Here is a 26,611-nt window from a genome sequence, read left to right on the forward strand (position 1 = left end):
TGTGGTCTGGTTTTGTGTTCAATTTTTTGTTTTTGACAAAGGTTCAGTGTCTTAATTTTTTTAAAATAAAAATCTTAACATGCAGAGTATGAGACCTATATTTTTTCTCTCTTGTGATGTAATCATTTGACTTCAGCCTAAAGATTTGCATTTTTAAATAAGTTCTGCAGACTTTCAGACAATTTGTCATTTGAAAACGAATTAGAGCAGTCAGCTGTTAGTAGACGAGATTAGTAGTTTTAACACAGCGGTTCTCATCATCTTCTGGAGGCATTAGGAATAACTTTAGTGAAATACCATTTCCCTAGCATGAATTCAGGGAATGTAGTATTTTCTTCCATAATCCCGGAAGTGCTGAAAGATTCTTAGGGTCTTAAGATACTTTCCACTCGACCATGGTTCCTGTTGGTAACGCAGTGCCTTGCAGTTGGAGTCTAAGGAAAGCCTTTTTTTTTATTTTTACACTTGGAATGTTTTTTTTCCTTGGAAGAGTGTACCCCTGTCTTTAGGGATCAGAATTGACTCCCATTTTAACTGTCTCACAACATGAATAAACCTTATAACTACAAATGCCAACAACCTTTTTTTTTCCATTTTGGACAAAAAAAAAGAATAAAATAGTCTATTTGACACTTAATTTTAACTTTTTAACTGTCTTGAAACCAAAATACTATTCATTGAATGGCATTATTGCAATTTCTGCACATCTAATGAAATCTTACCAATCGTAACATACTGTATAAATGTTTAGAAGTTATACTGGCTATGTATAACCTCAGCCAGAGGTGAGACCGTTATAAGATGGGTACAAAACCATTTCGGTACTGCTCACAAAAAGTTTGAGATCAAAGCTGAAAAGTCTCTTAAGTGTTTCATTTACATTTATTTTGATTAAGCTGACAATTGAAACCCATTTGTTTAAAATGTCATGTTTGTATTGCTTTTTCACACAGACATATCATTGACATGCTATTTATGTCTTTTAAAAGATGTGAAAAGGTTGGCATTTTTGGAAGTAACTTAGTTAGGTAAAAACCTAAATAAAGTATTGGATTTTTATCAGATGTTTAAAATTACTGTTAATTGTTTTGTTTTTTCAAAAAGAGGAAGATAAAAATTCTTCTCTCACTGTTTTTACATTCACAAATGTCCAGCTCTGAAAGTAAATCTGCAATTGAAATTTGCACTTTTCACTCTGCCCCTTATTGAAGTGTGCAGGTTTAGAGTGAGTTTGAGTAGAACCAGAAGTCTGTTGCCTTTGGACATCAGTACCTAACTGCAGCCATGTGCATCCCTCTACATACTGGCTGTAGCAGATGGAAGGTGAAGTATTTTCAAGCTTAAATGAATTTACTCCGGGACTGCAGGTTTAACTGCAAATTGGCCTTGTCTCTTCTGGCTGTTTCGTCTTGTTTTTACTCCCAAATTCTGGAACTTGAACTAGTTTCCCTTCTGTTTAATTTCTTCTTCTCCTTAGTTTGGTGGCCTAGCTTTTATTTAAAAGCTTTTGGTGGGACGGTTGGATGTTGGATGAAGTATCCATTTTTCTGTAAAGAAAGGGGGGGAAACCTTTTCTTAAATTTCACCGCATTAGGTCTCATAGGCCGGCTGGTGGGTGGGGGAAACAGGGGAGAAAGACCTTGCTTTTAGCATCTAGGTCCTTCCAAGTCTGACACTGCTTTCCGTAATGAGTATGGTGAGCCTGCCATTCAGCTCCTGTACACTGGCACTATCTGCTGCACATTCACTCTGTCCTCTGTTTCAGACTCCCGGTTTCTTTCAGTTAATTGCATAACTTTCTTCTGAAATGTTGCCTTTGATTTTGAACGTGCTACTCACTGTTCATGTGTTTGTGCTTGGTTTTGATATAGCTAGCCAGTTATTGAAGGCTGCCATTCATTGCTTCATTGTGTCTTTGACCAGCATGTAGGCTGCTGCTCACTGTCTGTAGTGTGTGGTCTGTAGTATTATAAACTGTCTGGTCTGTTGAGTTACCCACTGCTTTTCTTTCATTTCCCCAGGGCGCTGTCTGCACTTTCTCTGCTTTAACACTGTTCTTATATCTCACACTTTTCTATTCTGCATCTTTGACAGTTCCTCTCTAAGCAATGACCAAAGAATTCTGTACTTTCTGGTTATTCTCTCATGCTGTTCAGAAATCTGTACTTTTACATTTCAGCTAGATATGTTTAAACGTAAATTATTTAGCTTTCTCATTGCCCAGTTTTAATCTTGGAGCATTATTGAGTTCCTTTCAAAGTCTTTAATGAGCATGAATTGTTTATGGAGTTGATTTATGTGAACTCTCTCCTTTGTTTTTTGTGAGGTGGTGCTGTTTTGGTCATTCACATAAAACAAGCAATTGGGCTGAGAGTAGGATGAATAAGGAGGCCGTATGTTGCTCTTGTAGAGTCTCCCATGTAGCTGGTAACAGAGGAGGCACTTAAGTCAGGCTGGTCTGTTTTAGCGGCCACATTCTCAGGATTTCACTGTCTGAACTGAACCTGCTGCAACACAGGTGTAAGTCAGCTTGGCCAGGCCCGGTTCATGACAGAAGCAGGGGCAGAGTTCCCAGAGCAGACTCTCGTGGCCTAGTGCAGCAGAGGTTTGTCCTAGCCTCTTTGCTGGCCTCTGCAGCTAAAACCAGGGCCCCATCACATCCTGTCCTTCCCCTGTGCAGCCATCTCTCCCACCCTTTTTACAGGACCGGGGGTGGCTGGTGTCAGGTAGGGGTGCCAGGAGGGATCAGACTTTTAGTTCTGCCAAGAAAGGTTTGTTGCATGAGTTACCAATAGAAACATTTCTTTGCAAGGTCCAAATTTAAGCAGTAATCTAACCTTATTCAAATTCAAGAATGAGCAATAAAATAAAACATGCCACGGTAAAAGAGAGTATATATTTTAATATGAAGTCTTTTTTGATTGAAAATGTTTGTAAATGCCAAGGTTTAATTGATTTTTTGTCTTCTTGACAAAGATTAACTTTGAGCTTTTTTACAATGCACAAAGTGACTTGACTTGCTTTCTTTTGCTGGAATGCCAGTTGTTTTTGCTATTAATGTACTTGACTTGCATTCTAGCTCCACCTTTCAGAAACAGGCATCGTGGTGGGTTGAGTGACAGTGTCTGTCTATCAGTAGTGAAGACATTTAGTGCCAGAGACACTTAACCCATCAAATCTCACCCAGGGTACTGTGTAGGTCGGTCTAACTTTTAGACTTTCTCGTTTTTGATTTGTTTTAATTTTATTTTCATTTTTATTTTTTATTAGTACTTTTATTTCCCAAAGCTTATTGGAACGTCTCCCAGAGCAATATGGAACACAGTGTTTGATGCTTGGGCTGTGACACAAGCAGCTTAACTGCTGACAGGAACAGAGTAGCTGAATTCGGGAAGGATCGCTGTCCCACAGATGAAAGCAAAGGCTGCTGGAGATGAAGATCTGGAGACTCCCAACAGTGCAGATAGAGGCTAGGGCAGCGAATCAGAGCCCTGGAGATATATAAATGAGAAGGGAAGGGTGCAGTACAACAGAACAACATTGGGTGGAGTTGTAGAAATATGTTATATTTAACCAAATCCTCATTAATGCTGGGTTATTTTTGCTTGTGTTGCCTGGTGATGGATTCTGGTAGTAGGCAGCGCCTAGTGGGGGTTCAGTCAGTCAGTCTGTTTACAGAAGACCTTTTTTCTTCACACTGTCGGAAGCCAGCATCACGAGCCCTTGCAACCTGTTGCTTGCGTCTGCTGGGACACTGGAAATGCCCGACAGGCTTTGTTCAAATACTGGTGTTGGTAAATTTCTAATAAGTCAACAGCCCATTAAAAGTTAGGGAAGTGGTTTGCAGCCTCTTTGAGCTTTGCCTTTTTTTCTGGTTTGAATGTATTCACAAACTAAAAGTGTAGTGAAGCAATTTAGGTTGCCATGATTGACAGTTTTTTATGTAAACAAACAGGCAGATTGTCCAAAGATGCACTTGAACATTTTTTGGTTCTCTTTACACAGTGAATTTCATATCCAAATTCCTAACTGATTTTTAACAAATTTATTAATGTAATCCTTTTAATCCCCACTTCCATTCAGTTATCACATAATGTTGCTACATTTTGTTTGTGACATTTAAAAAAAAATGGAGTATTAGATGGATATTTTCAGGATTCACAGCTGTGAGCGAGAGAGTTCCCATTACTTTGATTATTGCTTCAGTGGTATCTGTTGGGCTAACTGCTTTTTACTGCTTTTCTTGCTCAGACAACAGCAATTAGACTTTGCCCTTTCATTCTCTGCCTGTTTCTTGCTGTGGCTTTCTGTGCACTAATAGGTGTTGGGTAACTCACTCTCTTCCAGGAGCCAAGGAAAGATGAAAAAATGATCTGATCTTTCTTAAAATGTATTACAAGCAGGTCCTTATGAGGCCTTGCTTACTTTAAATGTCTTTATTTCATTCTACAACAAGATTCAACTGAAAATTAGTTGATTTATAACATTCTTTAGGAACTTTTTTCTTGTATGTTTAGAATCACCGATTTATTTTACATAAATCCACCTAATATGTAAAACAATTATGTGATTGGGTGTTTCGAAATGTATCATAAGCTATGTAGTCACAAACGGGGGTTTTGAGTCGGTTGGTGAAGTGGTGCATTTGTTGCCAAAAGTATTGCCAGTTTAGAGCCCTGGCTGACTAATCCCATCCTTTCGTTTGTAGTGCACAGCCAGTTGCTCTGGCCCACAAACCGTAGTCAGTCATGTGGTGATATGTCCGAACCTGCAAAATCTGGATCACAGAGTAAGTCTGCCATCTTTGCTGGTTGAGCATCTCAGCAGCCAGTGCAGAAGAATTTCACAGGCAGTTGCAGGCTTCTGCAGGATATCCTACTCTTTAAGCACATCTTATACCTTTGTTATATTAATCTGACATGCCAACATGTTGTATTAGATGGACTGATGTCAGCCTGAAAGCAAATTATTCTTCACAGTTTGGGTTTCAGATGTTGCACAGTCCACATTATATTGGTATTGTAAGCTGTTGTTTACACTGTCACCCATCTGCATTTGGAACTATGATATCCTGAAAGCCGATGTCATTACATTGATGAGATAATGTAGCACCAGTGTCCTAAAGTATGTGATGAGCAAAGTGTAAAACCCAAGAGCTCTGCCACAATAGGTGCTCCCTAATTAGAGTGGGAGTGGAAGGCACTGCCTGTTGAGAAATATTTTAGATTTTATTTTATTGATACTATTTTTTATTGATACTATTTAATGCATATGTAGGAAATAATGTAATTCTTTACAGTTTTTTCCATCTTCGGTGTAGTTGCACATCCAGTGCAGCCAGTGGGTCCGAGACATTGCCCAGCTAGAGGACCCTTTTAGAATCACTAGTTTGTGTGTGCCCAACATATTGCCCATGTGTAGGGCGCAGCCATAGAGGTGATTCATATGGCCCAAGGCCTGCTTGCTGATACACCTACTTCCAACCAAAAGAGAACGGTGGGCATTGAAAGTTGTGCTTTCCTGGAGAAATGGGCTGAACAGATCTGTTTCTGTTCTGTAAACAAGTGTTAGAATGTAAAACGTTTTTATTTGCAAAGAAATACAGGTAGTTGCATTTTAGAAAGGACGTAATACCAAGCAGGAGTAGGAAATGATCACATGAAAGCACACTAAAAATGCATGGCTGTGCAATAATTTCCAAGATCACGGGTTTGAAAAAGGAGTTCAGATGTTTACATTAGGTGTCGAAAAAAGAGTTCAGATGTTTACATTAGGTGTTGAAAGAAAGATGGGAAGAAAAAGCAAATCAATTGAAGTTACTGTGTTGCTCATTTACTGGGGACTGGGTGTGAGGTGTATTCTGTGAGGTGAGGTGTGTGAATGTGGTGATGAGGTAGAAAAGTCCCAAAAAGAAAAATGGATAAGCCTGTTTCAACAGGCAGGCATTGTGAGAATTGAAGATATCAATAGCAATTGAATTTTACAGCTTTGCAAGAAAGCTTTTCTGAATATTTTTCTGCAAGCAGTAAAATAATTGTCCCTGCTCAGCTGCTGATTTTTGCTCATGGAATACACATGGCATTTGAAATACTTAAGGAGCTGTCAGTGATACAGACACTTCACGAGTACAGCAGGGTTTAGAGATTTTTCTAGACCATTAAAGATTTCAGCTTGTCTTGGAACCGTCTTTCTGCACAGATGACAGATGGTGCTCTGAGCATAATTGGGAGTAAGTCTGGACTGATTGGTCTGGTGTGGAAGGAGGTTTATAATGTAGTGCTGAAAATCTGTCAGAGCAGCAGTGCATTATCTAACAGCTGGCACTGCAAATTCTGAATTGGGAGAGTGTCATACATGTCGGGGTTAGCACAGGGAACACACTTGGAGCACAGGGGCTCAATCACAGCCCTTTTCAAACTGTGCCAACTGATGTGAGCAATATGATGAGCTTTTACACAGTGAGGTGCATCAATTGGTTAATCCACGGAAATGTGTTTAACCCCGTTTCTCTCGGGTTTTTGAATCTCGCTTATTATAGTATTAACATTTTGCTGGGTTCATTGATGAACAGTAGCTTGGGTATGTAAAGCAACACCGGTAAATGATGGTTTGAGATAACACATGCAAGCAGGATAAAGTGAAACAGATGACATACTTGTAAACACAGAATTTACAAATGCAGGTAGACTGTACAATGGTTAAATGATCTTGGCTTGGGTCTGTGCCAGAAATCAGTTTCACCTCCTTCAACTGAAAAACAGGCAGAAACTTCAAGACTGGAGTGGAAAGAGGTGCGTCACCATTCCTTCCCATTCCAATCACAAGATGCTGTAGTGGCCACAGTTAGAATCTGGGATGACAAGGAATGGAGCTGGGAGCATATTAGAGGCAGGTTCCAAGAGTGGAGCTTGTTGCTACTGTTGTGCTCCTCTTCCTGACTTTAGACACCATTCTTCTGTTAGAATTATGCTTCCTGATTAAATAGTTTCTGCCTTACTTTGAACAGCCAAGTAACTAGAACTGGTGTTGTCCAAGGCTCTGTGCTAAACCTTGGGGAAGTGTAGGGCTATAAGGAAGTTCCTTTCCATACTGAAATGGCTTCCACAAGGCTCTTTTTTTGCCAGTATCAAATGTTTGTGTGCATCTATTCTTTCAAAAAGTAATCTCTTAACTTTTTATTGTATACTTCTAATGATCACACGCCTGCTCTCTCTGTAATGTGGTACTGGGACTAATCATCCTGTTAGTAATAGGATGGTACTACTTCAGCACATTTTGGCTAAATTCCAGTGGGCACCATAAATGAGTGATGGCTTTAGGAGTAAAATTTAAGATAAGGGACATTTCTTTTACTAATTCCCAGGGAAGTGAACAAAACGGATTTAAAGTGGACTTGGTTTAAGAAATATGCAGGCTGCTTTCAGCCACATGATTCATTTAATTCAGATGTTATCAGGAAAGTACACAGCATAACAGGGTGCTCATAGTGGCTGCAAATCATACACTGTGATTCCATACAAAGTATGCCGCTATTTTCAAATTCGTTCTTTTGCATGTTGAGATTTTGAACGTATGTCTGAAACCTTAACTGAAATTAATTTAATCTTTTTGTTAATTCCTCAGTTTTTCAGAACCACTGCATTGTTTTGATTTTGTTGTCTTTGATAGGATATGAAATGTGTGAAAATGGAACTATTTCTCATGCTGTGTTGTATTCTGCACGTCGCCTGCTAGCTCTTTGGGAATTAGGTGTGGTCTTGGGAGGGCGGTGGGCGTGGTTTCACTGCTCTGGCAAATGGAAAGGAACACTTGTGAGATCACGACCTTGACGTCACTTCATATACATTTTAAATACACAAGGTTTCTTACACATGGACACAGATTTCATGTCAAGTAAGCACGATGTTTGCTTTGTCTTAGGAGTGGAACCTGTGAACTTCCTGTACTATTCCCTAAGCTGGAAGCAAAAAAACGGATTGAAGGAAGTCGCACAAATATTGACAGTATTTACAGATCTGACATGCATAGTCACTCATGAGCTCCCTGTGCCTTTAAGAAGCAAGTGTCTGGCACTGTGTAGGAATGTGCGTATGTAATTTTGTATATGTAGGCAGACTTTCAAGTGTCTGTGTGTAGCTGTCTGCAACAGTGTTGCCTCCTCACAGGCAGGCCATCTGAGATTCAGTGTTGCAGTGAATGACTGTATAAGGTCTTGAGGTAATGTCAGCAGGCATAGGATTGCTGCAAACTGTGCTTTGCCTGTTCCTGTCGCTGAGCAACATTTTAGATGCTTGAGGTATCAGACTACCCAAGTCCTTGGCCCTAAGAAGATGCTAGCAGTGTTTTCTGAACAACGTCTTAAAGGTACAGATCTCAAGGTACATTTTTAAAGTGCAATCTGCTAAATAGCATCTAGAAGGCAAAGCACTGCACAGTTTGAAAGCATTCTTGCATGTCACTGTAAGGTCAGTTTCCTGTTGCTTCTGCTGCTATTTAAACATTTTTTAGCTTCTCCTAATGGCTCCTCCATGCTATTTTTGAAATTTAGTAATACTTCGCCTTTCATTCAGTTAGTTCTGATGTCATATGCGTTTTCAGGCAAAGCCAAAGGACCTTATAAAGCAATAAATGACCGTTTTGTCTTGAACCATAATGAATACACAAGAAGTGGTTTGTCTTCATTGCAGCATCTGTTTATATATATGCATGTATATTCAGAGAATTTTTGAAAGAACTTTTTTGGGGGAAAAACATTTTTAGACAGGGTATTCTTACTGTACTGCTGTTACGAGCTATTTTAAGGAGATCTGTGCTGATCAAGAAGATACTTACATTACCCCCAAGCAATTGCAGCTCAAACATTGAAGCTCCTTTAAAGGAATCTCTTCTCTCTGAAGTCATTTCTTAAATTGTCACGACCAGCTTGGTTCACTTCATGTGACCATGGTTGCCTTAGATTGCCTGATTTCTGTCATAAACTATTAATTTGAATTAACCTTTATTGCCCTCTAAGGGAATTTGTTGCACTTCAAGAGCTCATGACATGTGACATGACAATAATACAATAGAGTTTTCAGATATTTATATATGATAATATATGGTTATCTATATATATATATTAATTTGCTTCAGTGCTTGAATATGATGCCACTCAGTTGCATTGCTTTTAGAATATTGAAGTTGACCTTCCCAGTTCATGCAGTTTAAAACACAAGATTTCCACAACAGTACGTTATTTTTAATTGGCAATTTCCATACTAAGGTGTTAACTATATTTAAGAATTGGCCAATGCAAAGCAGAGAACATTCCACAAACAATTATTTGTTTTGATTTTTAAAATATAGTATCCTGAAAAGAGTGATGTAGTTCACAAAAGATTTGAGATTATGGACATTTCATATCGGTATGTGGAACTTGCCATCATCCCACAGATGCATTTGAAAGGGAGGAAATTGATTTATAGTGTTAGGTGATTTTATCAGTTTTGAAAACTTTGATTATTAAATTTTTCTTTGCAGAAATGAGGTGTAGTGTTGAATAATTCTCACACATTGGCACCTTTTAAACAAGAGTGGAAATTTAAAAAATATCCTCATACACGTTAAAGATTTATTGTTTTGTAACAACAACTTACAAAAAAGTATGTAAATTAGTGGCTTTGCTTGATTGCTAGTGAAGTTTCTCATTGCCTTTTTGAATCCATGTGTTTACTCAGCCTTTAAACAATCTTTAAAATGGATGTTGTCTTGGCACTAGTTTGGACAAGACTTATAACATTTATAAACACTGATGTTAGTTTAGGCTGCTTTTTAGAAATTGCACACAATGCCTTCTTTGCTAGTCCTGCATGTTTAAGAGATACAGAGTTGTCTGTATAGCCACTACCTTCACATACTAAAGGTATAGAAACAAACAGCGTAATGTACAGCGTAGAAAAAAAGTACATCACTTAACACAAAATAGCTTATGATTTAACATATTTAGACATATTGATCTTGACCTTGTCCTCACCAAGCCCTTATAGTAGAAAAAAATAACTTCAAATAAACAATAAGCCAATGTCTGTGTGTGCAACAGTAAGTGAACCCTTAGCTCTGCCTTCTCATTTTGGAGGGTTTGTAGGTTCATGTGCACCAAAACATGTGCAATGATTATCTGATCATCTGATCAGGAAGTGATACCACCTGCATAAGGAATCAGAAACTGTCAGTTTGGTTTTAAGCACTCGGGTTTGTAGCATGCCCAGATTGAAAGAAATCTGTAACAGTCTAAGAGACTTACTTTTCAGTCTGGCAACTCCATCGTTCCACAGTAAGAATGATAATCTACAAATGGAGAAAAAGATTGTTTCCTGTTTACCCAGAAGTGGCCATTCTACAAGATTATTTCCATGATTTGAATGTGTGGTGTCCAAGGTTACATCCAAGTGAAGGTCAAATATGTCAAAATATGTTGAACCATAAACATTTAAGGGGTGAACTGTTTCACCACACTTTGTTTATCCTGGTGAGAGTATTAATTGACACAAAGTCCTGTTAGGTAATAGGGAAAGTATCAAAGAGCTTCTGTTACAGTAAGACTTGATTTATGATGATTTATATGAATATTACCTTCACGTCTGCTGTTAACCAGGTTTATCCTGGTAGAACTATGGGTTAGGCTGCTTTAGTCCCTAAGATACAGCAGTGTTCTGACACATGTGCTGTCAAAGCTTGGATGTTCCTGTAAATGGCCCCAGTGCATCTGCATTGTAGACAGATGTGTAGAATTGTTCTATCACTGAGGGTGGGACTTCCCGTTTATCACCAGAATTTATCACCCGTTTATGTCAGAAAAGCTTAACCACGGCCCTTATTTTTATTAATACATACACTCACTTTGAAGTGCAACACTGCTATATGGTGGCTCGGAAGAGCCACTTGTACAGTGAAGTATTTTCTTTTCCGAAAGCTGTTCATCGCACCTCTGACGTTTAAGGAAAAACAATTTGCGTAATACTGGCCTCTTCAGAAGTCATGAAAGTGTATATCAAATATGACAAAATGCCATAAACAGTGGAAAGTAGTGCATATTCTTTGATCCTCACTGGAGCAATTCAAGTAGGTAGCTGCGTCAGTATGCGTAGGCTATAGAGGAACAAAAAGTATTATTCCATGTTAATTCACCGGAGTAATATCTCTAATGAGCACTGCCTCCCCTACTCCCTCCTTCATTCATTTTTCTGACATCGGACACTGCTAAAACCTCTGAGAGAGCAGCACGACACCTATAACACATAGTGATCATGAAAATTAAGGAATGCTTTCGAAATGTAGTGACTTTGGCTCTCATACCAGATGAATTTTAGAAACCCGAAGTTGTCAATTCATTGAAGGTGTTGGGCATTGGAACACTGCAATTTGGATATTGGTTCCATTTTCACAAATTTGCGTTTTTCTTTTTTTTTTTTAAAAACAATTTATTAAAATAAATCTTGAATGATCAGCTTTTGTTGCTCATTCGTTGTCTCATTTTTATTCCAGGAAGTTCCCTCTGAAGCAGGGAGTGTCTGCATATAAAATGGTCTGCAGTTCTCTGCTTCATAGGTCAGAAGCTTGTTTATTTTGTTTATGTGGCTACGCTCAGTCCCAGCTAAATTATTTTAACCTGTCTGTATGGAAATAAAATCCAATTGGCATGCATCATCTGACTTATATGCACCAACTTTTCATTTGGTCTCAAGAGTTAAACTGGTGTTTAAAGGGTTTCAAACATATGTATATTTTTCAATATCTGAATATAAAGTAATAAACTCAAATCTGAAACGTTTTTTAAAGCAGCCTCACCCATCAATTATATATTTTTTAATTTTAAAGGTTTTTTTAAATTGGACAGAATTAGGAAACCGTTGAAAAACAAACCACCTGCATTTGAGAACCAAAAAAAAAAAACAAATCCGGAAAACATTTGGGAACATCTTTTTCCCCCACTGAGGCAAAGGTTTTTTTTAATGAAAAAAAAAGTCCAATTAAAAAAAAAAAAGAACCCGTCCGCCCACAGAATCATGATGCAATGACTAAATTTTCTTGGCAAACAAAACCAAACCAACCCCCCCCCCCAAAAAAAAAAAACTGAATTGAAATTGGAGACGAACGAAACAAGGACAAAAGAAATCCTGCGCAAAATTTTGCTGCTTGAATGGGACTGCTAGCCAGTGCAGGTGGAACTGCCCTTATTTACTGTGCGATTGTACACACTGCAGATGCGACCCCCACCTCCTCTCCTCTGTCCACGGGAGGTCCTCGCAGTTCTTTCACTGCATCTTCCAGCCCCACCATGCACTCCTCTACCTCGGTCACTGAGCAGGCCTCCCTGCGAGACGGCTGCGCTCCGAGCGAGGGGGTAAGTAGCCGTGAGATCCCCGAGACGCTCGGCGAGGAGAGCAAGCTGGCTGGAGGGGGCGGCGGTGGGGGCGGCGGCGGCGGCGGCAGTAATGGCGGCGTTGGAGGCGGAGGGGCCCAGCAGATGCAGCAGCAGCACCAGACAACTCCTTCCAAGCGGCGGACGGTCCTGAATATCTCCCCTCCCCCAGAGGACCTGTTTGACGACAGCCGCATGTCCTGTCAAGATGAGGGGGCCCCGGACTCGGAGCAGAGCAGCAGCATCTGGATGGAGGACTCGGCCTCCAACTTCAGCATTGTGAGCTCCAGCTCGTACAACGACAACACGGAGGTGCCGCGCAAGTCCCGCAAGCGTACCCCGCGCCAGCGCCCGGGCCCCAAGCCTGTGCCGGCGGACGAGGCCAGCATGGATGTGTTTGACGCCGATAGCGCCAAGGGGCCCCACTTTGTCCTCTCCCAGCTGGGCTCAGACAGCAAAGCCTGTCCTAAAGGAAAGTGAGTGCTTCCGTTTTCTTTGCAATTATCCCCGCCAAAGTGCCTCTCGCTGTGCTTCTCCGGGACGACAGCTGCGCGCAAGGGCAGATTAGCTCTTGAGTACGCTACAGGGCCGAGGTGGACAGCTCGGGCCTCTAAGAGGTCCTGGAGTTTCTGTCATTCATTGGTCACCATAAACCTTCAGGAAAATACCCCTTCTTCCGTGCATCCATCCTTTCCTTATGGCTTCTTCAACTTCAGGGTCATGGGCGAGCAGGAGCCTATCCTGGCAAGCAGTGGGAGCGAGGCAGGGCACACCCTGAACAGAGAGCCAGTCCATCGCAGGGCACACAGACACAAGCTCCGACACAGAAGCCCTCGCACCAGGGCTAGGTTTCCCTGTTAAACTGACCAGTATGTCTTTTTAACTGTGTGGAAGAAAGCCGGAGCACGTGGGTGAAATCCAGGTGACTATGGGGAGAATATACAAACTCCACAGAGTGCAGCCCAGATCTGGAATTGAACCCAGGGCCCCAGCTCTGCAGGCAGCAACGCGAATAACTGCACCACCATGCCACCCGAGGAAATGATCCTTGGGTTTAAATAGGTCACCCTTTCCATTAAATAGGTTTTGTAGCTTTAATTAGGAACTGTGACAAAATGTTTTCTGACCAGCCATTTTCTGACATTGAGGTCCATTGCTATTCCTCTGTCATTGTCAGCTATGAGGGGTACACAACACCAGGCTCATCTTAATTTCAGTCCTTTCCTTTGCTCTGGTCTTGTAAAGAGCACATGAAGGTGCAGTGATGGACAATTAAAGAGGGTGAGAGAAGATTTAAATTCTAGTGACTTTCTGACTTGCATCTAAGGTTCCTGTGGCCATTATCTTTTTGAGCAAGCTTATCGGAAAACGTCTGTTAAATTACAAGCAAATTAAATGGGAGTAGAAAGTCAATAAAACTACATCTGAAAATCAAGTCCAGTAATCGGACTTATTTGGGGATGGTGAGTTGGGGTTAGCTTCTTTATTCTGAACATTAATCACTGTTAGTTAAAAAGCTTTGATTATAACCTGTAGAATTCATGCAAGATACCCTGAGCAAAACGGTTATACAGAAAAGTGTGCCAGTTTTTGATATGTTTTGACACGTTTGCAACTTTGCAGAGGGGGGCAGAATCGCCTGCTCTACCTCCTCAGCTGTCCCACAGTATTTGAACTTGTGTGTTCATGCAGCAAAGATCTACGGGCGCTCGTGCTTTGGGAGATTTTGAAAACAAACATGAATGACAAATGACCCGTGGACACTTCGGGAAGTAAGCTGGCAAAGAGAAAAGCTATAAACCTGAACTTTAAAATGAAGTTTAAAGATGGTATTGTTCTTGTTTTGTGCAGTTTGTACCATTTAAATATGCAAGTAATTTTTAATCTAGTTTGGGCGATGAAAACCGTTTGATCTTTTGTGGGTGACATAGACCTCCATTATAATGTAGCTCACGGCGATATTAAACTTGAATAATGTTGTGTGTGCTTAACCTCAATGTATATTGGAGACTTACAGTATTTAAAGCTAGCGTGGGGTGAGAAGACGGGTGTTCTCTAGGTCAGCAGTTGTTTGAAGGGCTGTGCTACAGTGTATCGCTATAGAGCTGATCAGAATGCAGCCAAAGATGGGACCAAAGTAGATAACTGAACGATTGACTTGACACCGCATTTCCGCTTGTTGTGTTCCCAGTACTGAGAGAAGGGATGAAGGCCTCCAAGCAGCTTTATGAGATTGGGGGACATGGTTAAGATCCTGTAGGGCTCTTTTCCGGGGGATGAGGAGGGCTGGGTGCCATGAACCCTCTTTTTGTTCGACAACCACTTTGCATCAAGAAGCTGTTCGGCCACAGGGGTTTGGTTTCTGTAGTTGGGGCTGGTGCTCCAGCTCTTAGGATTCACTGTTACACAAGGGCTCAGCAGAGTTTAGAGAGGTAATACTGGAATGACATTTCCTGGTATCTGCGGAAGGCCACATCTTAGTACATAGAGCTCCAAAATAAATGTGGTTTCCAGCACAGCCCATGAACACAGGAGGCCAGAAACTAAGGACAAGCAGCATTTTGTTTTATGAGAATGTAAGTTTATTTTGTTTTCACAAAGTTATCAAAGTGCCAGCTTAAGACCCAAGTGCACATTCTGAAGGAGAGAATGTCTAAACCTTTTCGGTGTGTTATTTGAGTGAGCCATGTTGTAATGACATCCCCATATGTGCCTTGAGCAAGATATTCAGGATTTAGTCAAATAAAAAGGAAAGCGAAGATCCAATAAAAACAAAACACTAAAACGAAACCCTAGAACGGCTGTATTTTGAGACTTTGGCCTTTGGTGTCTTGAGTGTTAAGAATGACTTTGTTTTGTAGCACTGCCGAACACCCACAGAGCCCTACGTTAAAGGGAGTCCCGCTATCTGGACAGTACCCCAGTAAGAGCGAAGGAAAGGAGCTGAAAATCCTGGTCCAGCCAGAGACCCAGCACAGAGCCCGGTACCTGACTGAGGGCAGCAGAGGCTCCGTCAAGGATCGCACCCAGCAGGGCTTTCCCACTGTCAAGGTACAGCCCAAACCACGGGCATCTTGCCGCTACGCTGGCCAAGCAGGGGATGTTTCATTTATTTATAGTGCGAAAACAAAAGTAATTCATTTATACTTGCATCTCATGCAGATCTTTTTATATTAGACCTGAAGTTGAGGTAGTATTGCGCAATGTGTCTAGAGTTAGTAAACACTCCTAGGTAATTGACAGTCACAGAGCACAGCTCAGTCTGGCTCCAGCAGTGCACACAGAGAAAATGCTACGACTTTGCCAATATTAAAAAATATTTTGGACACCAAATCCAAGGAGAGTGCAGGCAGTTTTTGTTTGTTTTTTTCTGTGTTTGGCAATTCTGCTGTAGTTAAACTTTACACACAACATCGACAACACTCTCCTCTGAATTGTCAGTCTTTTCTGTGGGGATAGTGTCCTGACAATGAACTTTAAGCTGTACAGTAAAAGTTACTTACTGGGCACAAGTAAGAACTGTGACTGTGGTTTATACCTTTTTGTGTTTTCTATGTGTTTGTCTTATTTTCCCAGTTGGAAGGTGTGAACGAGCCAGTGATCCTGCAGGTCTTTGTAGGTAATGACACAGGGCGCGTGAAGCCACATGGATTTTACCAGGCATGCCGAGTTACTGGACGCAACACTACAGCTTGTAAGGAGGTGGACATTGAGGGCACAACCGTCATTGAAGTGTGTCTGGATCCCAGCAACAGCATGACCTTAGCGTAAGGGAAATATTTGATTTTCTTCCACAGCAATGCAAGAAATAAAGTTCAGCAGTACCATGTTATCTCACAGTGGTTTATTATAATAACCATCATTCCCCCAATTATGTGACTTTCATTAGGTCCCGTTACATTTTAACCACCTGCTTGCAGGTTGAGGCTGTCAGGCAACCAGAAGGTTTTTTATTTAAGATGCTACCTTCTGAGTAAAAACAGATGCAGATTCAGTGTGACATATTGTTTATATTGTGGTCGCTTGTGTCGCTAAAATGAGTCACCTGAGCACACAGAACATTTCCGGCATTCAGGAGAGATCAATCAGCAGTGCTGTTAATGAGGAATGGCGGGTTAATGCTGTGTGAGCTTGGTGTGAGCCTGCAGGGAGATGACAGGTGCGTTCGTCTGCAGGGTGGACTGTGTTGGGATCCTGAAATTGAGAAATGCTGATGTCGAAGCTCGGATTGGAGTCGCTGGTTCCAAGAAGAAGAGCACGCGTTCCAGGCTGGTGTTCAGAGTCAATATCCCTCGCCCTGACGGCTCCATTCTCACTTTACAGACCCCGTCATCTCCCATTCTCTGCAGTGAGTACCTTGGGTTATTCCTAGTCTCTTGCCAGGGACCTTCTAGGAAATAAGGGGTAGCTCCACACCATAGTGTAACCAAGGAAACTGTAATGGGTGCGAGCTATTTTAATCAGATCCTTATACTGCTGGACCCAAGAGTGAACGATCACAAGTGTTTATTGCAACCCGTTTGCTTTCAGAAAAGACTTGCGTGCTAACAAACACTGGTCTTCTTCTTGGCACGGAATGCCCCATTATAGTTACAAGAAGGTTTTGTTAAAACCTTGGATCAATGGTAAAAAGTACAGCAGACATTTTCTTAACATTTTCATAAAGATAAATGAGTCATCCACTGTCTTCCAGCACAGGTTGCCAGTAACCCTCTTTGTCTTGTTTGTTTTTGTTATATATATATATGATTTGAAATACTCAGGGCCTAGAAAGAGACTACAGTGCTACATTACAAAAATATCATACATTTTACCCAGGTAGGAGACCTTACCATTAACAGTGAAAATGTACCAACAAATAAATTAAGCACCATTTATTGCAGGTTTTCTCATGATCCTTGGTTATGTTCAGAAAACCGATATTGGGGGAAAAAACACCATGAAGCCTGCCAAGAGCATAATTCCTATCCTTCTGGATCATGAAAGGAAGTTGGGTGGCAGTTCAGCTTTTGATGCAAAGCACTAGCTGCACTAGATTAACAAGTTTACATGATGGAGAAGCTCGACTGTGGAAAACGGAAAATGTTTTGTAAAAAATGTAAGATGATGGGACTGTGAGCTTGAATAGAGATGCTGCAGTGAGTGTGTATGTTGTGAATTAACTCTGTCACAAACAGACGGTTTGTAGAGTGCTCTTGCTGTTCTCAAAAGTATTTTCCACATTGTATTTTCTATCTAAGGATTATGCATTGCTCTTTGCTGTGTACACTACTAGAAAAGGAGTAGGGGTGATAACCCTGGAGTCCTGGCCAGATTTCGTCCTGGCCTTTACCAATCATGGCCTCCTAATCCCATCTATGAATTGGCTTCAGTACTCTGCTCTCCTTCCCACTAATAGCTGGTGTGTACTGGCACACTCTGGATGCTGTCGCATCATCCAGGTGGGGGCTGCACATAGGTGGTAGTGGAAGGAAGAACCCAATACCTGTAAAGTGCTTTGAGTGGAGTGTCCAGAAAAGTGCTGTAGAAGTGTAAAGATTATTAATTAAAATGTCTTTTCTGGTTTTCTGCCAAGGCACTTGAATCTGATTTGGTGAAATCTTATTAAAGAGCAAAGTAATTATCTCCACAGTGGTCCAGAATAATCCACCTCTTAGTCTCCAAAGTTGTTAAAAGTTTGTAGCCAGTAGGACATTTGTGGTGTTTCTTTGTTAAAGAGTGAGCAGAGATGGATTTCCTGTGTTGTGTGTCATGGAAGTTGATCTGGTACCTTTGCTTAAAAACTGAGTTTACTTTAACCTGATAGCCACTTAAAATACCATGCTTTTATAACTAGTATTCAACTGTTCAACCGTTCATCTGAATTTTATTTTTGAATATGAGAATGTTTGAATTGTCTGACATTTAATTTAGGGATGAAAACTTGTTACATTTTTTAGTTGACCATTATATACACATTTATTGAGTTGTCATCTAGTACTCCTGTGCAGTTCGAAAATGAAGGAGGAACTAAATACTTCACTTCCCTTGCAGAGCACTAGAATACAGTTGCTGTCTGGGTGCTCAGAAAAGCTGCTTTTAGAAATAACCCAGATATCATAGGATTGTTCTGGTTTTCTGGGTTGTGTGGGGGTAGGGTCTAATTAACTTTCTCAGCTCCTTTGTGCCAGTATTTTTCAGTTATCACTTATAAAAGGTTGTATTAGTGTTTCTTTTTCACCATCCAAGTTTGTCACAAGTCTGTAATAAGGTACTAGTGCAAGAAAAGCTTCTGTTGTACTTAACAGGAATTCAATTTACTTGATTAAAAGTGGTAACCATGGTGATAAGCACTGAAAAGCACAGCTTTAAGTATAAGACTAGCTACAAGGTTTGAACTTCAGTTCTGCCAATTGTGTATTTTTTTTCACTGGTTGGTTTTCATCGCTTTGCCTGACCCAAATCTTTGTATTTAACAGATGTTTTTTTTAAATGACTTTTCATGCGTTTATAAAACAATTTTGTATACAAGCAGAAAGTGAAACCAAAGCATAGAAATTTTCTGCACTTTTTTCAGGACATAAGAAAGAAATGTTCTAAGGATCACTTAGACTTGGGTTCCACGGGAATCTGAATACAGGACTTTTTGTTTTCTGTGCTGCTAAATGGCAGGTGTGTTCAGAGGCTTGTTTTGGGAGAGGAGGTTTTTGGTATTTCTGACCTAATGAGTGAGATTTCTTAGAGGAAGGTCTGTTTTGATTCATTTAGTGATGTTGGTTATGGGTTTGTTCTGAACTGTTGTTCTCCTGTGCAAGCACTCTATATACTAATATTTAACATTTAAAATAGGATGCAAAACAGTTATGAATTTTGCAAAAGTTATTCATACTATAAGAGATATTCCCAACATATCTAACACATTTAAGAATTAGCAATGTTTCTGTTACTGACTAATATGTATAAGTTACTGTTGCAAAAAGTGAAAAACATTTGATTTAAAATAGTTTCCTAAACAGCAGTATGTTGTCTCTAGCCGTGTTGTTCTTCAACTAGGAATACTAGTCTGAATCCTCTTAAGGGGCATTAATGTTGAAGGGACTGTTCAATGTAGCCATCTAAGAGTCACAAATCTGTAACCCTGCTCAACTGCAGCGTCTCTGAATCTAATCAGCATTGTTTCTAGTGTCTCAGTACTCCATAATGTGTAATGTTCATCGGTCTGTGATCTGTGTGCAGCTCAACCCGCTGGAGTGCCTGAGATTCTCAAGAAGAGCCTCCACAGCTGCTCAGTGAAGGGAGGAGAGGAGGTGTTCCTCATTGGAAAGAACTTCCTGAAGGGAACAAAAGTCATCTTTCAGGAAAACGCATCAGGTACTTCAAAAGGTTTCTAGTACTGTGTGTGAATAATCAAGGCTTTATGAGTATTGAAGAATGTTTAGCAGTTATACATTTTGTAGTAAATTGAATTTTTGAATGTAAAGCATACTTTTCTAGTTTTGTTTTTTAACATTATTAAAATTGGGATGCAATACAAGATATAGTAGAAAATTATATCTTAATTCAACCAGAATGTAGTCTTAAGCAGCTTTTATAAAACCAAAATCATAAAGGATTTCTTAGGTAAGGGTTGCCACTCGACCCAGTATTTTCATAATGAGTCTGCTTATTTTGTCATTTCAAGATGAGAATTCTTGGAAGGCTGAAGCAGAGATTGATATGGAACTGTTCCATCAGGTATGTACAAACCAGCACATTTCAAAGGCTTGTGCTCATTGTGTGTAAATTAAGTGGGCGCTTGTTAGTAGGGTTTGAATGTGAAAACCAATGAATTCACATCGTCAGCACATAATGTCCTCAGTCTGATTGATTTGTAGGATTCTCACTGAAACTTTTTTAGTTTAAAATATGTGGCCTAACACCCCACTTTAATTCTCTACTTCGTCTGTTATGGAGAACTGAGATATTGTAATTGATTGCCAGCTTCTGTGGTAACTTGGAGATGGGAAGTGTAAAAGGATCTTTTTCATATTTGGCTCCAGGAAAAACTGTGCAGCCTTAAGGTACATAAATAGTGCTCTTCATTATACAGTGTGAGAAAACTCAAAATACAAAGTGAAAGACTATGACTATGCCAGCAGCCATATCACCCTGCAACTCACAACTGGCAACTGACTGAAGCTCAGCAGGTGTGAGCCTGGCCAGTACCTGAATGGGGGACCTCCTGGGAAAAACTAAGATTGCTGCTGGAAGAGGTTAGTGGGACCAGCAGGGGGTGCTCACCCTGCAGTCTATGTGGGTCCTAATGCCCCACTATAGTGACAGGGACACCACTATACTGTACAAAGGCGCTGTCCTTTGGATGAGATGTAAAACCGAGGTCCTGACTGTCTGTGGTCTTTAAAAATCCCAGGGTGTTTCTCGAAAAGAGTAGGGGTGTTACCCCGGCATCCTGGCCACATTTCCCATTGGCCTTTACCAATCATGGCCTCCTAATAATCCCCATCTATGAATTGGCTTCATCGCTCTGTTCTCCTCCCCACTGATAGCCGGTGTGTTGGGAGGGTTCTGGCGCACTATGGCTGCCGTCGCATCATCCAGGTGGGGCTGCACATGGGTGGTGGTGGAGGGGAGTCCCCATTACCTGTAAAGCGCTTTGAGTGGAGTGTCCAGAAAAGCGCTATATAAGTGTAAGCAATGATTATTATTATTGTTCTTCTTAAAGCTTCTGGCTAGACTATTCAGTGTTTTTCACTGTACACACATCTGAGCCACTAAACTGCTTACTGGCTAAACAAATAAGTCTTTCTCCAAGACTTTCTCACAAACACGCCCACAGGTCGTTCTCTCGACAGCTCCTTCCACGGCTGCCCCAGGCTGCAACAGAAGACTGACTGTAAGAAATGTCCATCACAATAACATTTACAAGAATGCCATCTTAAAGTTCACTATTAGACCTTTTTTAGCTGGTAGCTTCTATCTGATGGATTTCGTAAAATGTCAGATTGCTGTTTGTTCTTTGTCTGCATCTTGTTTTTTGTGCTGATTTGGTATTGAGCTTTGGTAACTGTCTCGGCATGCACATTCTGTTTTATCCATTGTTTGATTTTGTAACTTCATGAATAATCAGGAAATCCAGTAGGCGTTTCACAAAGGCTTCAGTTGGTGCATAATGAATGGCACACATGGCAGGAGTCCCAGTCTTTGTGACATGTTCTGCCTTTGTGATAGAATTTGAGGGTGGAGGTTTAGATGTAAGATGGGTTTTTAAAATGAATTACAGGTTCATGCACAACTGTAAGTGGTACAATTAAGAACGGGATAATTTGCAGAGTAATGTAATTATTCCTGTTAATTTGTTTGCCTTTTTCTTTCTTAGAATCATTTAATTGTCAAGGTCCCTCCTTATCAAAATCAGTTGATCACATCTCCCGTGTCTGCTGGGATCTATGTGGTGACCAACGCTGGGAGGTCCCACGATGTGCAGTCCTTCACATACACTCCAGAGCCAGGTTTGTCTGCTGTCTCCTTCTCACCCTGATCATCAGTCCTGCTGCTGTTCCATTGTAATCAGACCGGCACCCTGAACTACTGAGTCAACAAAAAGGAGAGCTAGTTCTCATTTACCCCACAACCTGGCTGAGAGGCTTACATTGCAGCAAATCCACCTGGTACCGCTACCCTGTTCTCATCAACTGTGAAGAGACTTGATTTCCATCCGGTGGAGCAGCTGAAGCCTGTTGGCATTGGAGGTGTGAACAGAACCAGAAGGGTTGGAAAAGGATTTAAAAACGATGGAGCAGCAACAAAGACATGGAAAGAGAATGCTTGTCTTCCTCCTGATTTCAACCTAGTGTTTACCTGGAAATTTTACTCACGCTCCTTTAGTACTGGTGCTTTGAGCACACCAGTCAGTAACTAAGTGTCCTATTGATATGCCCCCTTTCTGGGCATATCGTCTATTATTTTGAGATCAATGTCTTTAATTGTTTGATACAAGAGATACAATCTTCAACGCATACTAACATTCCATTAATAACAATTCCAGTTGTTTGTGCATAAGAGTTAGCATGTGATCTTTGTGATTTATTGTGTAATTTTTTATCAGTTTGTGATCTACAGAAATAGATCTACCAAAGCCCAGCTGCTCCCATTATAAGCATTCTTACTGAAGAACAGACTCATTGGTTAAACTCCACTTGGTTATTTAAGCAAGTCCTAAATTTGTGGAATTCTGAAACATTGCATCTGACATCTGACCCTGTCCTACTCTGTAAGACCTGTTTTAAAATGTTTTAAACACTTATTTAAAAAGTTTAAACAGTGAAAAAGCTTAAAAAAGAGCTCAGCTGGAATGGGAGAGATGGGATACTCCACTGCCAGAACTGGGAACAGGAGAGACAGGAGAGAAACAAGAAAAATGTTATAATACCAGATACCTGTCTTGGCATTAAAAGGTGGTTTATTGGAATTAAAATTTAAATAAAGACTTGCAGTATGTATAAGGTTCCCTTGCTGAACTGAGAAAGTATATGCAGTCTAAATATATAAAAGCCATTTAGTTTTTTATGTTTGTGCCGAATAGGAAGATTTTCTTATTTCTTACTTGCTGCCCAAAAACAGGTTCACTTAAGTGATCTGTAATGTGGTCATTCACTACGCCTCGTTTTTTTTTGTGCTCTGCATGATTGCTTATAGTTTCTTCCACTAATTAACTTATAAGCTTTGCCTGGAAAGCATGTGCAAGAAGATATTTACAATTGTTCGCCCTTAGATAAAGTACGGCTACACAGAGAAATGTGTTATTTGCTGGAATAATGTGGAAAATAAGAATCAAAGGGGAGTTGGCACCAGAACAGCATGATGTTGAATTTCTTCATTCCTGTGACTGTGCTGTATCTGTGTGTTATGGTACAGCTAAAGCAGTGGAAGTGGCAGTGAAGAAAGAGGTCCCTACTCCAGCCAAGCCGTGTTGCTTTGATGAGCAGATGAAAGGTATGTCTGTCTGTATCTCTGGCACTTAACAGCTGTTTCTACTCCAGGGTTTCAGTGGTGCCTAAAACTCATGTTACAGGGCTCTCGGGAAGGAGCAGAAAACTGATAGACCAGATATATTCCACATGCTCTTGTTCATTACAGGGTTTCCCAAGAGTTCTGTAAAACCATTAAAACACTGGCCCACAGTTGCACTATTACAGTTAGTGTGGTTGACATTTATAGTTATTAGTAATTTGCTCTTGTGGAAACAGCATTAACAGACTTTGGATTAACAGCACTGCTAACAAACTGTTCACCTTGGAAAGCTTTGAGACATCAAGGTGAAAGGGCTTATCAACAGTCAGTTCTTTCAATTGCTGTGCCACTTTGAGAGAGCTTATTGCTTAATCACAAGACCCATAATACCATTCTAGGTCTTTAGAGAAAGCCTGCTGATCCAGTTGTGAGTTGTATGAATTAAGATAGGTATTTGATGAGAAAAAAGTTCTGCAAAGAAATTAAAATGTCAAAAAAGTGATTGTTGGTTACATGAAATGTAAAAATTGTACTTTGAGGTGAGTTGGGTCAGTTTGTGCCTGTTTTGTTTTGGTGTTGTGTGGGTGTGAATCGCATGAGTTTTACATGGTGCTCTGCTCTGTTTTCAGTAATTCAGGCCAGCAGCTGTACCCTGGACAAGGCCAACCTGCTCCCTAGTGCCCTGATGACTCCACTGCTGCCCCTTGTGAAGACTGAAGAGGTGACCCCCATGGAGGTATCCACCACTCAGACCCCAGCTGTTGTCTTCAAGGTATTTTTATTACAATATGTATTTGAGTTTAATTTTCTTGTCTTAGAACACTTGTGTACTGCATGTACTGGTTTATATTTTTGGTTAAGCTGAAAGGTTAGGGTTGGTTAATTGTATAGCTGTATTTCTGTATCTTGTATTTTATCAGATTTGAGAAAACTGCAGTGGACCAAATATTTCTAAGAAGTGAAATTCTGTCTAGTACTGGATTTCACCACACATTCTTTGGAGTATAGAGATGTTTTAGTTTTTGATTACCAGCCTGCAACCATCAAAAATCATTTATGTCATCAATCAAGATTCTCTGGATTGTTAGAATGCTAATATGTCACATTGCTTTACACACCTTTTGTTTTTATGTTTTCAGCAGACGTCGGATGTCATCGGCTCAGCGCAGCAGACCCTGGACAGCATGTCATCTGGCAACAACCCTTTCTCGACCTCCCTGTCCCACCAACAAGGGGAGCCAGAGCAGTCTCAGCCCGCTGTCTTTGCCAGCCGTGAGCCACTGAGCACAATTCAGAAGCAGGACATCGCACCCACCAGCTCCTTCACAGTCCCCAGCGAGCCCCTGTTCCTCCTGGAGCCCAGAGAGAGCCTCCCACGGGAGAGGGCCAACAGCAACGCTGGTAGTGTGCTGGGGCTTACCCAGCTGAGCGAGGGCTCAGCGCAGCAGCAAGGCCAGCTCCCCTCCTCCCTCTTCACGCAGGACGCTGGAGTGGCCCAGCTGGAAAGAGCCGTGCGTCAGCTCCAGGCCGGGGGGTTTTCTGCTGCAGGGTCTGGGGGCAGCAGCCTTGTGCAGCAAGTACTGGAGGCCGCAGTGCAGCAGCAGCAGCTCAACTCGGTGCTGTACAGCCCCACCCCAACAGCCGATGGAATACAGTCACAAGTACAGGAGAACATCAACAGTCTTCAGCTTCAGCCAGCGGATACCTCCCTTGTCAAGCAGCAGCAGCAGCAGCAGCAACAGCAGCAACAGGTTCTGGAAAATCTGAGCCTCCAGCAGCAACTGCAGCCAGACCTCTTCCGCTCACAGGTCCAAGGAACTGTGCAGGGCTCTCCGCAAACCATGGTGCAGAACCCTGGCTCTCTCTTCCAGCCGTCCGAGTCCTTGCTCCATAGTACCTCCCAGCAACAACAGCAGCAGCAGCAGCAGCAAGAGGCCCTGTTTCAGCAAGCAGGGGAGCTCCTATCCATCCAGACTCCCGACTTTCTCCAGCAGCCCCCCTCACACCCCTCTCCTCCCCAGCAGCTGTTCCACAGCCCGAGCCCTATGGCAGAAACCCAAGAGGTGGCGGGGGGGTTGTTTCAGAAGGCCTCCCCCAGTCAGGAGCAAGTTCAAGCAGCCATTTTCCAGAACACACTGACGGTGTTGACCAGCTCTGCGCTTTCCCCAGAACAGCAACCATCTGCAACTAGCCTCTTCATCTCCCAGACTGCTCTTCAAGGCCAGCTCAACACAGACCCCAAGCAGCAGCAGCAGCAGCATCAAGAGCAGCAGCAGCAACAGCAGCAGATGGCTTTCCTCTCTTCTCTGCAGCCTCCCGCCTCTGTAGAGCAACAGGCAGTTTTCCAGTCCCAGGCTCAGCTGCCGCAGATGCAGCAAAGCAGTCCCATGGAACAGCAGCCAACACCACAACAGCAGCAGCAAGGGTCGCTCTTCCAGAACATGTCCTCTCCTCCAGCAAGTGCACTCTCACCAAACCAGCAACAGCAACAACAGGCTGGCCTTCTGTTCCGAAACAGCAACATAATTCCCCAGGAGCAGAAGCCTAGCATGCTCTTTAGTGGGCAAAACCAAATGCCACCACTGAGCAGCAGCTTGCCTTCTCAGGAGCCACAGAGTGCAACCCTCTTCATTGCTCAGTCCAACATTGTTGCGGTTAGCCAGCAGGAGCCATCAGAGCCCATGTCCTTCCAGAACCAGAATCCAGTGACAGGAAACCCCTCCCAGAGTGAGTCATCCCAGCAGAGCCTCTTCCAGGGTCAGCAACCCATGCAGATAGTACAAGGTTCCAGCAGCACTTCAGAACAGCCTGTGGCCATATTCATGCCTCAGGCCTCCATATCGGCCCTGCAGGGCAGCATTGGGTCCCAGGAGATTCCCCAGACATCGATCTTCACATCTCAGAACACCTTACAGACCACCTCGTCCTCCCCTGTTCAGCAGCCAGGATCACTCTTCCAAACTTCTGTGAGTGGGACCATCAGCCAGCCTGGCCAGACACAGCAGCCTGCAGGCCTTTTCCTATTTGGGATTCAGAACGGTAAGAACTAGGCCTTTCATTAATGGCTTTTTGAACTGGTTCATCATTATGTTGATTCTGAAGGTTAAATAAATTCTTCCACAGTTTGGGGGTGGATTGGGCTAATTTATAAATCTGTTACTTGGATATGTCAAATACCATGAAATACTGTTTTTACAATGTAAGAGAAGAGCTTGCTGTAGT

At 41.7% G+C, this 26,611-nt stretch overlaps 1 protein-coding gene across 5 annotated transcripts in view; it reads left to right on the plus strand.

Moving 5' to 3' along the window:
* Window positions 1-26,611, plus strand: part of nfat5b (nuclear factor of activated T cells 5b) — a 54,077-nt gene that overhangs the window by 22,414 nt on the left and 5,052 nt on the right. For 2 of the 5 annotated variants that reach the window (XM_088614102.1, XM_088614100.1), the window contains 10 exons: window positions 12,243-12,876; window positions 15,262-15,451; window positions 15,977-16,167; window positions 16,576-16,748; window positions 19,616-19,750; window positions 20,061-20,113; window positions 21,756-21,888; window positions 23,294-23,371; window positions 24,019-24,161; window positions 24,529-26,428. In XM_088614102.1, coding sequence (XP_088470228.1) covers window positions 12,243-12,876; window positions 15,262-15,451; window positions 15,977-16,167; window positions 16,576-16,748; window positions 19,616-19,750; window positions 20,061-20,113; window positions 21,756-21,888; window positions 23,294-23,371; window positions 24,019-24,161; window positions 24,529-26,428 — 3,630 coding nt within the window. The other 3 variants (XM_088614104.1, XM_088614105.1, XM_088614101.1) reach the window with 3 other exon arrangements.

Source organism: Lepisosteus platostomus, chromosome 20, assembly GCF_059453375.1.
Source record: "Lepisosteus platostomus isolate fLepPlt1 chromosome 20, fLepPlt1.hap1, whole genome shotgun sequence".
NCBI classification, from domain to species: Eukaryota; Metazoa; Chordata; class Actinopteri; order Semionotiformes; family Lepisosteidae; genus Lepisosteus; species Lepisosteus platostomus.